This window comes from Odontesthes bonariensis, chromosome 1 (genome assembly GCF_027942865.1).
Source record: "Odontesthes bonariensis isolate fOdoBon6 chromosome 1, fOdoBon6.hap1, whole genome shotgun sequence".
Lineage (NCBI taxonomy): Eukaryota > Metazoa > Chordata > Actinopteri > Atheriniformes > Atherinopsidae > Odontesthes > Odontesthes bonariensis.
The window spans coordinates 36,815,251-36,830,767 of record NC_134506.1 but is presented as its reverse complement, the minus strand read 5'-3'; the positions used below and the strand labels follow the sequence as shown (position 1 = coordinate 36,830,767).

Below are 15,517 nucleotides of genomic sequence, written 5' to 3'. Positions count from 1 at the left end.
TGTAATGATCCAACACAGCAGACCAAACCTCCTCCACCTCTGCTTCCTCTCAGCACGCACACACACACACACACACACACACTACACTAGATCATTTAATGGCTGTAAATCACTGTAACTCAACAGCCAGACAGCTTTGATCCTTTTTGTTTAAATTCCAAAAACTGTGACAGAATGAAAATTAAGAAAGGATGGAACCCTAGTTCTCATTAAAACTTCCCACAGCATTGGCAGGATGGTTGTGTTGTCAAAGTTTTAAATCAGTTCTTAGCAGTTTGGAATTCTATTTAAGATGCTTTTATCACCTCCACTGAGGAGAGAAGAGAGACGGAAATGTGGTTTTCTTGCTGAGTAGATATTTTGCCAGCTCCAGGCAAATAAAACTAACATTTTCTACATGGATAAAACATTCAAGTTCTTACGCACATTGATAGCGAAGTGTTTGCAAGTTCCTTCTCTCGTAGAAAAAAAGAAATCCCTTCACAGTGTTTCCTCTGGAAGAAACGAGGGACAAACTCTATTTTGTGATACATGCTAATGTTCAGCTGAAGGACATGAAGAAAACATCCTCCCGAGTCATAGTTATGGTCTCTGTGAGACAAAAGTGTTTTGTGAACCCTGTACCTCCTCCCTGGTGTAATAAAGCTTCACGTTGGTCTCAGCTCAACTTTAGAACACATTTTTCCATGAATACAGGACTGTTGATTTGGTCCCCCAGCTGCTACTTCTTTTTTCATTTTTTATTATCACATCGATATAAAGGCAGTCAGAATCTGGTTCAGTGTACATACTGAAGATGAGACATCAACATAAATTATGAGCCTGCATTCTAAAACCCATTTGCCCTTTGCAGCTTTTCAAATCTCAAAACAACCTTTTCAATGCAATCCTTGTTTTGATCCTTTCGGTGCCAATCTTACAACTACCACCAATACATCCCATGAGAATGAGGGGGCCCTTCCTCTAACCCCGGCCAAGTCAGATTTGTTCTCTCTGTCTGACGGCCTCTCATCAATCTTTTTGACAAAGTGCCTTCCAGTCACAGCTTGATAATTAATGCATAGAGCAGAGCAAGGAGCACTCTATCATCCCAACGGGAACTGTCAGCTCAAAGAGAGCCTCTGCCATCCTCACCATCCATGTTTCATCCATCAGTGGATTTGTCCGTTGGTCTCTGAGTGGTTTTATTTCAAAAGGGAAAGTTTGTGTTTGGAGAGAACAGTTTGAGGGTGTGAAGACAAGCCCACAGGGGAAGTGTGAGCTGTAACAGTGCTGTCTGCTGCCATCTGTTGCCCACTTCATGAAAATTTCAATTTTTACAATTTGAGTGAGACGTTTTGGTGTTTTTAATTCTGACTTTAATAACTTGGAAAAAGCTGAATTTCTTTCTTTAACATGCAGTAATGTTTCCAGTGAAGGAAAACCTTCATACTGAAGAAACGAGAACTTATTAAAGTGCAATAATAAATTGTAGATAAATCCATTTTTAAAAGAAATGTATGTATTTATATATGCCAGACTCAATTTTTTATCGCTACATTTCAGATTGACATAATTGCCTTTATCTAAAACACTGCAAACCCAAAGAAAACTATCCAAAGAAAATGCTGCGTTTAAACTTAGTGGACTTCCCGCACTAAATGCTTTCATCTCGTTATCCATCCGACATAATGACATACGACCTTTGGTGCCAGAGCGCCGCCTTCGATAAGATGAATAGACGCCCTGCAGTTATTAGAACATCAAGGAAACACATTAGCTTTCCAGCAAAAGAATCACATTTTCCCTCAAACCTTATCTGCAGGAGGAACTCCCTGAGGACAAAACTGGAGCGCATATCATTGACGTTTCTCTAAACGTTGCAGTGTAATCCAGATCAAATAAAACCCTTTTTCTACAAACAAGCTGTCAAATCTGACAATACAGTTTGTAAAGATTCTGTAGTTTGGAATATTAGAGAAATATTAACTGTGGAAAATTTACTTTGCAATTTAAAAAAGGATGCTTTTTAGGGCTGATAAAGCCTGGCCTTGTTTTGTGTGTGTACATTAGAGACTTTAAATGCCCCCTCAACTGTTTTACAAAATAATTTTATTTTACAAGATGAATCTGTCAGTATTACATTGCTATGTGTAGTCATATATGGTACGATCTATTGATCATTAACTAAATAAATATAAGCATATCCTCTGATACACCACTACAGATTTTTCTATTCTGATTCAGATAAAGGCCTAAAAAATTTCTTAATTTTAAGCAAATTAAGCAAACTACTAGAGTCAAAATTAATCTCAAAGAGAATTCTGAAATGGCAACACTCTGTTTCAATACCACACCCAAAACTTTGGAAAAACCCAGCAGTTTTATATGCACACAAACAGATATTTGTTTTTATAACAACATAGAGCTCTTCTATTGATTCAATGTATTCCCTTGTCTTAACCATCAAAAGATAAGATAAGATAGAACTTTATTAATCCTGAAGGAGATTCCTGTGCCAGATAGCTCCAAAATTACAATTATGATATACAGCAGAACATCAAATAGATGATGTATAAAAATGTGTAAAACTAAGTGTAATGAGTAGAAAAAGCAAGATACGTTGAATACAAAGTAAAGCAGATAATGGCAATTTTCATTGCTGGTAATGCTGGCAGTGCTATTGAGAGGTTGTATTGCACCAGATAATGAATATAATTGTACATGGTAGTAATAATAATAATGATGATAATAATAATCATGACAAGTGAAATAATATTGCATACAGTTAAAATATTGCACATCGTATAAAACATGACATGATATAGAAGTATATTGCACATGGTTTAAGAATAATAAGTGTGGATTGTCTTCAGTTTTGTTTTTTACAGGATGTAGCAGCTGGTTGTCTGATTTTTCATTGTTTTCTATGTTTGTCTCTTCCTCTTTCTGTTCCTTTTTTTTTTATTCTTCGCTCTCCCTCTCTCTCTGTCCCCCGGTCCGGTTCGACACTATCACGTGTTAAGTATTGTAACAAAAATAAATAATTAAGGAGTTGATGGGCATCAAGGGAAGCTTTACATTCATAAAGCTTCCCTTGGCATAACAAATGTGTTTGGCATAAACGGTATTCAGATTACAATTCTGCTGCCATAATGCTGGACAGGACAAGGGGTAAAAATAAATAAATAAATAAGAATAATAAGTGTACTATTGCACATGATAATGGAAAGTAATATTTTACATGATACGTGGAAGGACATGACCTAAAGTGCACATGAGAATGAGTATGTCACCCAGTATTGTCAGAGGTAATACTGAACATAATATTTGTGTTGCTATTCTCATTCAGGTGTGTAAGTTTTCCTTCTGGCAGGAGTTATAAAGTTTGATGGCCACAGGTAGAAAAGACCTCCAGTGGCATTCTGTGGTGCTCCTCGGTGGTCTCAGTCTACAGCTGAAGGTGCTCCGATAGGACTGCAGTGTAGCGTGCAGGGGGTGAGAGGTGCTATCCATGATACTGAGCAGTTTCCTCAGCATCCTCCTCTCTGACACCTCCACTAACGATTAAAGTTCTACTCCCAGGACAGAACCAGCACTTCCTGAAGATCTTATTGAGTCTGTTAGCGTCAGCTGCCTTAAATAACCCTAAATCTAACCCAGAAACCAAGTCGTAACCCCCAAAATCCCTTCTTATCTTTATCAGAAAATCCCCATAAGTTGTGCAATTAGGTTTTGTCCCCCACAATGAGATAAAAAATAAAAAAAAACCACACACACACACCGAGTTTATTTAGCAGCTGAGATGTTTTATTGACCAAATAGCTAAATGCATACAGACAACATTAATGAAACCACATGTATTTTGCATCTAACAGTTCTGAACTACAACACAGGACTAGTCACCCACAAAATAAAAACACTTTTTGTGATTCTGACAGTTGTGCAGAAAAACGTATACTCTTCCCCCGAAGCCCACAAGATGTCACTGGTCACCAGGCCTGAAAAAACCTGTATTTAACATCAGAACATGGGCAGTTGTGGCTTCATCTGAATGGAATTAGCCTCCAGTCACCCCAAAGCTTACCTTTACTTTCACTCTTTTTCTGTATTAAAACAAGTGACAACATCTAATGTCACGTAAAAATACGATTACTTCTACAAATTCAGCATCTCGCTACTTAAAATACAATTTGTCTTTTTTTTTCTTAAATCAATCAACTTCCCAATAAAGCCATTAAAACATTCATACAAAAGCAATAAACTGAGTGAGTCACAATAATTTTCCATCTTCACAAACTAAAAGGAAAAACTGGAGCTACGCGACACTTTGAAGTTTGAATACTTGTGGTCATAATCCCAAAAACCTGACGAAAATAAATTAGATACATGAGCTTCTTTAAAGATGTGTTATTCACATAATTGACCATAAGTATTCAATCACAATCACTGAAAAGGATCAAAGATTATTGCACTCCAACATATTCTGGGAAACAGTGTTAGTTCTGTTTGTTGCTCTTCAGTCAGAGACGGGTTTAAACAAGAATATAATGGAAATATTTCAATCATACCCATCTTCTTGTTCATTACCAGCACATTAAATCAGCCATTTTTAGCCAGCATGATTTTGCAACACTAGTAAGTCAGAAAGATCAAACAAAACATCGTATGCATGTACAATATTTTGGTGCAACTTTAAATCAATGTAAAAACTATAACATTAAATATTCTCTTTCTTCTGGCTCATTTTTTTTTTGCCACTTAAAAAGCTAATGGTCTTGTCTTCACACGATAAAAGGCAACAACGAAAGAGGAAAGAAAAGGCCATGAAAATGCCAGCGCTGCGAACATAACGGAAAAAAAAGAAAGGTTTGTCTACTGCCGACATTAATGTGTCAATAAGAGTAAAACCGCTTTCCTCCAAACCCTGATCAAAACATCTCTTAACGTTGCCAGACCACCTGACCAGTCGCACAAACAAGAGAGTCGGTTCCGCTGTTCTTCAGTGCAAAGGTGCCCGTTTGATGAGCAAATACATAAAACCAACCTTAGCGTGCGGCAGTTTGTCTCCATCTGCTATTGTTAAAACAACATTGCTTCACCACTTTGTTTTTGCTCCAAACAACTTCAACCCCGTTAAGCAGCAACATACACAAACTACACCTGATTGTAGATTTCCCCCTCACCGGTTCATATTAGCTGAAAGGTGACATATAGGCTTAAAGCTGCCGTCGGCAACTTTTTTTTAGTCATATTAGCTTGAACTGTCATGGGATTCTGGAAGTAGAATATTAAATAGGCTGTTTAGGAAAAATCCCGAAATCTGTAGCTCCCTCTGAAGCCTGTAATCATGCTTGCAAAAACCGAGCGCTCCCGGCTGTTTTTAACCAATCAAGTTAGGGTGGAGGAATCGCTACCTGTCAATCACAGCTTGTGCACACGCAGCTGAGCGTGAGTCTGCCCCCAGCTTGTGTGCGCGCACACTGGTGTGAACTCACGTGCACAACCTCGTCCACAGAGGGGGAGGGGTTTGGGGGGCGATTTGGAGCTTGGTAGAGGTTGGGGGAGGGACCTGAAAGTTGTATCAGTTCGAATTTTCCGACTTTAGACTCGGAATTTTGAAAACCTGCCGACGGCAGCTTTAAACTCATAGTTCTAGTATTTAGAAGTGTAGAACTCCATGTTGTTCCCACACCGATTTATAACTGAAACAAACCCGTCTTTCGTCCAGAGCTTTCACGGTAGGTCAAAGTTAGGGACACACAGTACATTACCCGACTGCCCAGGTTTCTTTTACCAGTGCCTCGAATCCACCAGCTCGGGGCGCAAACTCAGTTTTTTCAGTGTTTCATAGCCAACCACCATGACAATGGCAGTGGGCGTGGATGAAATGATGCGTGCCGACAGTCCTTTGGTCAATCCCCAGAAGCCCTCCTCTTTGATCAGCTGCCTGAACGTCTCAATGATTGAAGTCCTTCCTTCCACCTGAAAAACACACAGTTGGTGTTGTGTTATCATTTGGAAACACACACCTGTACAGCTTGGCTTAAGGCTGGGTAATATATCATATGTTGAACTATAAAGACCTTTACTTGTGCATTATGTGTAAATTTCCACACAAAGTCACATTTCTGTCATTACAACATGCAAATACTGGTCATTCTCAATCAAAAAGTAGTAAACATTGCAGCCTTGCATGAAAAGATATTTTACTTTTTCTTCTTTCTGGTAGATCAGTGTTGCTGCTTCAGAGAACCTTGCACACATAAACCTGATTAATTATTTATTTTTATATATATATATATATATATATATATATATATATATATATATATAGATTATAATGTATCATATTTAAAAGAAATACAGCTTAACATGATGGTCTGGGCACTTGCCTGTCAGATTTCTCATCACAGAAAGGCACATTATTTTATGCTTTGGGTTTAATGAGTTACATGCAAGTTCTGTGCACCAAGTAATTCCTTTAATTTAATTTCAGATGGATGATAAATGATTGCTACCTGTACTCTGGCTCTGACCACATCCATTGGGTTGGTGACAGTAGAGGCAGTAGCAGCAGCTAAAGGTCCCGCCATGGCTTGAAGGATCAGGTGAGGGCAGTCACTGGGAGCCAGTTTGGAGAGTTGCTCTGTTGACCATTACACAGAGAGATGGTTTATCAAATCAAATCAAAATCAAATCAAATTTATTTGTATAGCACATTTCATGTACAAACAGTTCAAAGTGCTTTACATAAAATAAAAGCATTGCAGCAGGGAGTGCAAGAAGCATTAAAAATACATAAATACATATATAACCCCACTCCAAGGACTGGAAGGATTTATTCTCACTAATGATGAGTTAAAACACTGAGAATACAGAAAGACATTGATAAGATATGGTGAAACAGAACCACCATGTGGCCATAGAGTAGTTTGTTTTTTCTGTAAGAAAAGCAGTGGCAAGTCACTGCTAAATAATACTTAGCATTATTCACTTTGATTTTTTTTATTTATTTGTCTCTCATATAAAATGAGCACAACTAAGGATAGGCAGATACACCAAGAACTGCTTCTACGTGTTGGTTCTGACAGTTTCAACTGGACACGGATATCCTGAAAAAAAAAAGATGCTGTGCCATATCAAAAACATGCTCCAGGTGCTTACCAGCATAGAAGTGATAGAAAGGCCACCAGACTGCACTGTTTGGTATATAGGTGAGTAAAGAGGCCACGTATCCCCTGTAGAAGCCCCGGAAGCCATCTGCAGCAAAAATCTGAGCGATAATGTTCCGGGTCTGGCCCATTACTTTTTTTTGCTTTCCAGTCTCAGCGTTAGAACTGAGCCGGAAGCGAGTGAGATGCTGCCCTTGTCCCTGCATCATCAGCTGCTGAGACACAACATCTATGGGGACGGTGATGCTCTGAGCCACCAGGGAAGCCGAGCCACCCGCCACGAGCGACTTTACTGTATTGCTGTCAGAATACTGGGAAACATATTTTCTCACCAGCTCGTAGCTGGTTATGTATGCCTGGCCTGAGATGAGTGTGAAGGTGTTAACCATGAAGCCACGATACAGGCCTCGCACACCCTCCGTCTGCAGGATCTTGAAGAGGGCATCAAAGGTGCCACTGTAGAGCGATTTTCCCCTTTGCACCTGCAGCCGGGTGCGGATCAGTGTGGCCGGGTAGACGGTGGCTCGGATGGTCATCGTCATGAACACCCCAAAAGAGTAAAACTTCCTTTTATCGAGGTCCTCCCACTCGATGATCTGAATGTTCCTTTTCTGCTGCATCCTGCCAGCTGTAGATGCCCCCTCATCAGACTGATACCTGACTGACAGCATGAACAACAACAGTGTGGTCAATACAAACAAATAAGAATCTCCCTCCAGTGGAAATTTAGTCATTTCACTCAAATAACATTGCAGGTTTTATATTGTTTAGCAATAACTAGTAATATAGATATTACTTTGGCAATTAACAGGCTGAAATGTGTAGAATCTCTCTGAGAAAGGATAGATTTTCAGTCTTATTGTACACAACGATTTGCGAAACACTATTATGTCAACAACTATTCAATCAGATTGTCTAATATGATCACACTGCATACAGAAAGCTCTCTCCTTCACTGTGCATTGAAGAAAGTAACTTAAATTAAATGCAGAATCCTCTAAATTGACTACTTTGTAATTATTACTCTTTCCAAATATATGTTTTGAGTGGGATGTAATGTACTCAAGTAATGGTGACAATAAATATAATGTGTTTCCAACTTTAATCTGACTTTATGCCTAAAACACTCGATCACTCAGTGAAAGAGATAAGTGAAACATTACAGATTCACTTATCCAGTTACCTGTGGAAAATAGTTTAAAGGTCGTGCTGCAAGCTATTATGAGCTAAAGGTAACTTTGTTCAACTCAAGAAACAAGTAGCTTTTGCGAAAATTAATGCGTCATTTTAAAGACCGTACTCTTATAAATGTCGCTTTCCTGAGCAGCCCACAGTAAATACCACCAGCTCAGACTGTACCTGACTAAGGACTCAGAGGACACAGTGTTCCCGAGCCAGGGAAGGGAAGCGATCGTGTTTTTGTTTTTTTAAATATATATATATATAAATATAATAATTTTACATTTAAAAGCACGTCAAACAACTATAAAGTCGCTTGTTTTGTCAGATTAATCAATTGCCACAAGCCGAATATAGTCGTGTAGCAAGCTAGCGTGTGTTTGCTGACACTGAGCTAGCCCTGCGATAAACATCGTTAGCATGATTTAAAACAAACATTAACAAGCACCCACCTCTTCGGATCGACTTTCTTTAATTCAAAGTCATGTCTTTAATGTAACTCTGAGCCGAAGACTTTCCGTTTACAGGCGCTCAAAACTCTGTAATTGAAACTAGGGTCGTTACACTGATATAACCTCCTCGGTGGTCGGCTAACTATCAGACCTCTTCCTGCTCCCATTCAAACGCCATGCTGCCCAATCAACCAATCACGTTCAACTTTCTTCTTCTTCTTCAGTTTATTTTTACATTATTTTAGTTGACTCGTTACCGTGAACCTCCAGGCCTGAAAGAATACTTCTGCTTTCACATCTACCCAGTACTAGATAATGACCATTTCCTCTCAAGGGGTAAGAAAGTTGGTTGTTTTTTTGTTTTTTTTAAACTTTAGTACAGTTTTGAGTATGTACTTCTACTTACTACCGAGCCAAATGTCATGGTGTTACCTGACCCTGAGGCTTTATATGATGGTTATGTTCTTTACTGAACATATGGCATCTTGGAGAATACAGATAGCCTTGAAACATAAAAAAGAACAAAAAAGACAAGATTTACAAAGACAGACTTATTGCCCCTCTTCTCTATTTACAGAATTTACCCCCCAAATTACTATAAACATGAAAAATATAACAAAAAATAAAATCACATGTCTCTTAGAGGTCTCCGTACACCTCTTGTTATAATGTTCATTGGCAGAGGCAATAAAAATATTAAGATTGATAGTAATAGTAAAACAATTACTATGTACATTACTTGAGAGGATTTTCTAAACAACAGTGCAATGCCTGAAGATAATTCTCTTTATCTTATAATCTGTCAGTGCTGGAATGAATCAAACACTTCTTTTGTTCATGAAGATCACATTTCCAGACAGGCTGTACACAACTTATAGATATTTAAACACCTCCGCACCCTTTCCCAAGTTGTTTAGCCCCCAAAAGATTAGAAAGAGATAAATAGGAAAACAGAAAATTTAATTCAATGAATAAAGTAAGAAAAGAACCACTTATTTTGGGTAAAAGTATCTTGTGAAAATATTGTAGATCATATCAGGGTGGTTATAATAGGAACAATCTGCGTTGACAAAATGAACTGGCTTTTTAAAATCTGTTTAAAATGTGCGTTAATCATTCAATTTAATCTTATTGCTTTGAATTATGACTTGTCTCACTAAGGTTCGTTTCATTTAATCTAGCACTTATGTTAGTTGGTTTGTGACTCTTAAGAACACGTGTATTGTATGTAAAAACACTCTATTTCGCGGATGAGCCTGACTAGTAGCGGGTTCCTGCAGAACCAGAGGTTGCACTTTCAGGACCACAGTTTTTAAGGGCCTCATTTTTCATGATCGGTATTTGGGAGGAGTATGAATTACAAGAGTAAGAAAGGGGTAACACAATGTACTGTGAGGTAATGACTCCCTGCTCTGTAACTTTACCCTATCCGTAACAATTTCAGCAAGATCATGTTTCATGTAAGGGTGTTGAAACTGTAGCCCTGAACCTACAGCTTCTGGTTGTACTGCAGAAACCCCATAGTAGATACGGACACAGTATCAGTCCTCCCGCCGAGAGGTGGCGCTGCTGAGCAGCTTCTGCTGAACGCCGGCCGGTGTGTGTGTGTGAGGAAACATCAAACTGAAAGCGAAGCTCTTAGCCTGAGCCAAAGTACGCCAACTTAGACCCTTCCACTTAAGGTAATAAGAAATTAATACTTCTCCTTTTATTCAAGTATTTTTTATTTTTACACAGTTTTACAACCCTAACCCTTATTTAAATTAGTCACGTTCCAGATTGAAGACTTTACTCACCAAGAGCTAGTTTGATAGCATGCTAGTCAGCTAGCACGCTGCGATATTGCAGATTCATTCTGGTGCAGCAGTTAGCCACAACAGCTAGCTATTAGTGGAATATCAAAACGAAGTCAGTTGTTATTGGCTAACTTTTGTCCAAAACTGTGCTCTTAAATGTACTTTGCAGTTAGTTTTTGTGTAATCTTTAGTAAAGTAGAGGTTTTAATATGACACCAGTGATTTTCGGTCACTAATACGAAAATAATTAAGCGTGTTCCTTCTTATTGTTTGGTTCCTGTAATGTGCTGATCGCTCACTGGTTTAAGCTGCTGCTGTTTTATGGTTTTCAGGATCTATCAAGTGACGTGAGAAAATGGTTGGTAGCTGTTTTACATTAATCCATTTACCAGAATTATTAAGATTTGTGATTTGTGTATGATACGTTTTATGAACTGTTCCCTGTTTGCTGCTGTGTTTAGTCTCGCAGATATGACTCCCGGACAACCATATTTTCTCCTGAAGGTAAGTGTATTAACTAAAGACTGGGTGAAATAATCAAACACATTTCTGCTTTTATTTTACCAGAACTGCTACATTGTACAAGAATCTTTATTTATTTATGCCTTATAAAGGAGGTTCCCACCTGATGACCCCAATGACATGTTGGTCAGCACTGCTCACTGATCTATATAGGGAGTATAGGGAATTATTCACTGAGTCTGGTCCATTTTTTCATTAGCATTAGTTTCTTGTGTTTACCTTAAAATCATGCAGTTTACCCGCTAATGCTGCCTGACATATTTGATATGTTTAGGAAAGTATTTTTTCAATATCATTAAATCTTTACTAGAATTTGCAGGAAGGTGTTAAGTTTTTACAATCCCTTTCCATTATTAAACACACGCAGCAGAGCAGCTATGAAATGGAGGAAGTTATATCCAAACTTTTTGGTTAATTCAAGCTTGATTTTTACTTCTGTGTTAAATGTACACCGCATCTTATAGCATTGCCTGTAAACGGATAAATCAAATATACCACATTTTTTGCTTAGTGCAATAATAATCCATCCATTGAACAAGAATGTAATATATTATCTACATTCTGTTTATAGACTCAAGCAATTTAATTGTTGTACGCACCATCCTCTCCCTTAAGTGGTGTGTTAATGTTTATATAAGTATCTTTTGTTCAATATGTATCACGACCAGTATGGTCCCCCAACAGATGTCAAGTTCACCATAATTTCATGTAAATATTAAATTATTACATTACATTACATTACGGTCATTTTGCAGACGCTTTTATCCAAAGCGACATTAATATAATTACCACTCTTGTATAACACCTTTTAATATTGTAAATGTTCTGCACTGTACAAAGTACTTCTTATTCACCCATTCAAACTCAGATAGTGGTTGTCACTGTATATGAAAACAGGCATACTCACACTATGTAGTGCTTTTTTCCTACAATCTCTGAATCAAAGAGCTGCATGTACCATTATATTATGGTATTACAAATATAGGAGTGGGTTATTAAACATTTAGGCAGTCTGCTCAAGTATTAACATTGTGTGGGAAACCTGAAAGCATATCAGGGGCAACGTGGGGTTCAGTTTAATTCCTTAAAATGAGTTTCAAGGATCAAACTGCCGACCCTCACTCTACCCACTGAAAGAAACGTTAGTGGTACGTGCTGCAGCTCAAATCAGTTTTATAGAAAGACACTTTTAACATTTCTTTTTTTTTAACATTTTTGTAGTCTAATTGCAGAGTGGGAAAAAAACGCACTGTCAGATCACTACTGTGATGTAATTCACTTACATAAGATCGTAATAGAGGAGTTTGAATTAAGCCTTTGCTTGCCTTGTTTGGGTGTTGGTCAGCGTCTTGCTCTAGGACTCATCAGTAAAACTTTATTGAACTAATTTTACTTCTCCAAGTAGCCCATTTTTCAGTTTTATGTATTTACTGATTGCAAAGAATCTAAACATTGTGTCTGTAATTTACAGGACGTCTGTATCAGGTGGAGTATGCAATGGAAGCAATCGGTCATGCTGGAACATGTCTTGGGATTCTCGCAAGTGATGGAGTGCTGTTAGCAGCAGAGAGACGCAACATCCACAAACTGCTGGATGAAGTTTTCTTCTCTGAGAAGATCTACAAGCTTAACGAGTAAGTGGATTAGACAGTGGGCCTCAATCTGGAGTTGCATCCCTCCTAAAAGGGGCCATCAAAGATTAGAGGGGCTGCACAGGGCTTTCACTGCACAGAGATATCATTTGTGCATGTATAAAATCACAACACATTTTTTGTATTATCAAAGATCTCTGAGGATGAAGTGTATCAAACGTTGCTGTATCACCCAGAGGTGTGTTGGTGGTTGTTTGTAAATTGAGTAATACACTTAAAAGTGGCATTAACTAGCAAACACATTTACTCTGTACAATGAGACCAACAAGCGGATGCTGGGTCCTGAATGAAAAATAATGCAGTGCAACGAGGCTCTACATGCACAAACTTGAATGCAGAGTTAAAAAAAAAAAAAAAAAAGTCAAACGATGAGCCACAACTATTTCCACTTCAGAGGAAACTGTGCTGTGGCCTTGTATCTGCATCTTTATGTCACAATTGTACTCTGCACTGATTTCACACTGATTAACTTAACTTATGTTCACACTTCAGGAAATTAAGTCCTGTTTTCCCATTCAGGTACTCTGTCTGTGGGAGTCTTCAGCACACTTGTAACAATAAAAACTAAAGACTAAAACATCCTGACCTCTCATCCCTTGCCAGAGGTATACAAGCCAAGGGTGGTCATTCATTTTTTTAATAAGAGTAAGAGTGACAGATTGTTCTGGTAAGCGGTGTCAGTAAGTTTTTGAGATTTTCCAGTGCACGTTTACTCATCCATGGAGTACAGCAGCAGGGAGGGGAGCACAGCCTTTTTGTAGATGCATTGTAGGGGTTTGAAAGGAATCACTGAATTGGACTGTAGTTCCATTTCCTTAAATAAAGACGTTTTAATTTCTTTTCCAACTAATTTATTTGTGTTCATCCTTTCAGAGACATGGCTTGCAGTGTTGCTGGGATCACATCAGATGCTAATGTACTGACAAATGAGCTGCGGCTAATTGCACAGAGGTGAGTCTCAGAGGAAAATCAGCTTTACAGAAAAGCTTTTATAGAGAAAATTCCTAAAACATATGTGCCAGTACTGAAATTAAATCCAGCTTCCAGCCTGTTGGACAGTTATCTGAATTTAGAGATTTATTAGAACCTCCCAAAATGTTTGTCGTGACCAGTTTACTTCTCCTCAGGTATTTATTACAGTACCAGGAGCCAATACCATGTGAGCAGCTGGTCACAGCCCTTTGTGACATAAAGCAAGCCTACACACAGTTTGGAGGTAAGATACACAACACTTTGTGGGTAAATGTCCTTTTGTTGTCAACATCCTGTCAGTGTTACCATTTATAGTGTTGTTGGGAGATGTTGTTATTATAAAAAGGTCACTCGTGTTTGTTAAAAACAGACTCTGGTATTCTGTAACCCCTGTTTTTCTGTTTGTTTTGACAGGTAAGAGACCGTTTGGGGTTTCTCTGCTGTACATGGGCTGGGACAAACATTATGGCTTCCAGCTGTACCAGAGTGACCCCAGCGGCAACTATGGAGGCTGGAAGGCAACCTGTATTGGCAACAACAGCGCTGTAAGTTAGAAATAATAACTAATGACAGATTATCTGTACAGATAAACCATGCGGTGGAAAACTAAAATGATGTTGTAGTAGCACTGACTGTGAATCCAGCACTGTTGATCTAATAGATGCACAGCATATTTTACAAGTAAATACTAGAATTCATTGTTGTGTTCAGTCAGAATTTTAAAGTCCTAGCAATAAAAGCATCATATCGTCGAATTGAGTCTTTCCTGTACTCTTCCCTCGCATGATAATTGATAATGTCAACTCCTTGGCTTCAGGCTGCAGTGTCCATGTTGAAGCAGGACTTCAAAGAAGGAGAGATGACCCTGTCCTCTGCTCTGGCTTTGGCCGTAAAAGTGCTCAACAAAACAATGGATGTCAGCAAGCTCTCAGCAGAAAAAGGTGAGGTTCAAAAGAACTGTTTTTCTCGCATGTACTGAATGTTTAATCTGAAACTAAAGAATCTACAAGCTAGTTTTATGCTCCAACAAACTGATTCATTTTAGTTATGTGCTACGTTAATGTTTACACATCAGTCTTCAGCCAACACAAAACTGTATCGTGCTGACTCTTTCAGTGGAGATTGCCACACTGACACGGGAAAATGGGAAAACGAAAATCAAGGTGCTGAAACAGAAAGAAGTAGAGGAGCTCATCAAGCGGCATGAAGCTGAGGAGGCCAAGGCTGAAAAGGACAAAAAGGAGAAGGACCAGAAGGAGAAGGACAAATAAGACAAATATGTTACCCCCCTTGTGTCATTAAATCTTGTATCGTTTTGTCTTTTACATTAAACTCTTAGAAAGTTATGGATGTGTTGGTCTGTGTAGGTTGGCAGCGTTGGCTGAAATTAACAGTGAAATGCCTGTTTTACCTGCAGGTCCAAGAAGTGTGGACCTTTTTCTTAAAAAAATAAACAATTTTTAATTTGACTGTGACGTACATTATACCTAATTCAGATATTCAACCCTTAAAGGCTCTGGTGTAGAACACTTACTTCATTATGAATTTTACAACCAACCTCCAGCGAGGTTTGAATCAATGAATTGCGATGGCATCAAAGATTAAAACAACTTTACATCAAATTTGCAAAGTAAAACAACTGTTCTTACAATGACTGTTTTTAAGATATTTTTCTTTTCTTTTAATGGAACAAAGAGAAGACAAGTACTCAGACTTAAACCCTTTTTATAGTTTTCCTGATTTTCTGTTCAGTAGTTTAATGTTTTTGACGGATTTAAATTGTAGTTGGA

The 15,517-nt window shown here is 38.3% G+C and overlaps 2 protein-coding genes across 3 annotated transcripts; one reads left to right on the top strand and one right to left on the bottom strand.

The window, feature by feature from the left end:
* Window positions 1-3,767: 3,767 nt before the first annotated feature.
* Window positions 3,768-8,968, bottom strand: slc25a44b (solute carrier family 25 member 44b). 2 transcript variants are annotated; one of them, XM_075472074.1, is made up of 4 exons: window positions 8,786-8,968; window positions 7,147-7,815; window positions 6,501-6,628; window positions 3,768-5,964 (listed from the first exon to the last, which is right to left on the bottom strand). In XM_075472074.1, exons 2-4 carry the CDS (start codon window positions 7,772-7,774, stop codon window positions 5,773-5,775), a joined length of 948 nt encoding a protein of 315 aa, XP_075328189.1. In that variant the 5' UTR covers window positions 7,775-7,815; window positions 8,786-8,968; the 3' UTR covers window positions 3,768-5,772. The 2 variants fall into 2 exon arrangements, with proteins under 2 accessions (XP_075328189.1, XP_075328198.1); XM_075472083.1 differs by having other exon boundaries at window positions 7,147-7,811.
* A 1,408-nt stretch (window positions 8,969-10,376) lies between these two features.
* On the top strand, window positions 10,377-15,196 carry LOC142380380 (proteasome subunit alpha type-4). The gene is made up of 9 exons (XM_075466203.1): window positions 10,377-10,467; window positions 10,914-10,939; window positions 11,043-11,085; window positions 12,575-12,737; window positions 13,629-13,706; window positions 13,883-13,971; window positions 14,142-14,272; window positions 14,545-14,668; window positions 14,844-15,196. The coding sequence occupies exons 2-9, from the start codon at window positions 10,937-10,939 to the stop codon at window positions 14,996-14,998; spliced, it is 786 nt and encodes a 261-aa protein (XP_075322318.1). The 5' UTR covers window positions 10,377-10,467; window positions 10,914-10,936; the 3' UTR covers window positions 14,999-15,196.
* Window positions 15,197-15,517: the final 321 nt, after the last annotated feature.

Coding starts and splice junctions, on each gene's coding strand:
- slc25a44b (XM_075472074.1), bottom strand. CDS start 7,774: ATGCAGCAGAAAAGGAACATTCAGATCATCGAGTGGGAGGACCTCGAT. Junction 6,629..7,146: donor TTTCTATCACTTCTATGCTG/GTAAGCACCTGG, acceptor AATGGTCAACAG/AGCAACTCTCCAAACTGGCT. Junction 5,965..6,500: donor TGGTCAGAGCCAGAGTACAG/GTAGCAATCATT, acceptor TGTGTTTTTCAG/GTGGAAGGAAGGACTTCAAT.
- LOC142380380 (XM_075466203.1), top strand. Junction 12,738..13,628: donor AAGATCTACAAGCTTAACGA/GTAAGTGGATTA, acceptor TCATCCTTTCAG/AGACATGGCTTGCAGTGTTG. Junction 14,669..14,843: donor CAAGCTCTCAGCAGAAAAAG/GTGAGGTTCAAA, acceptor TGACTCTTTCAG/TGGAGATTGCCACACTGACA.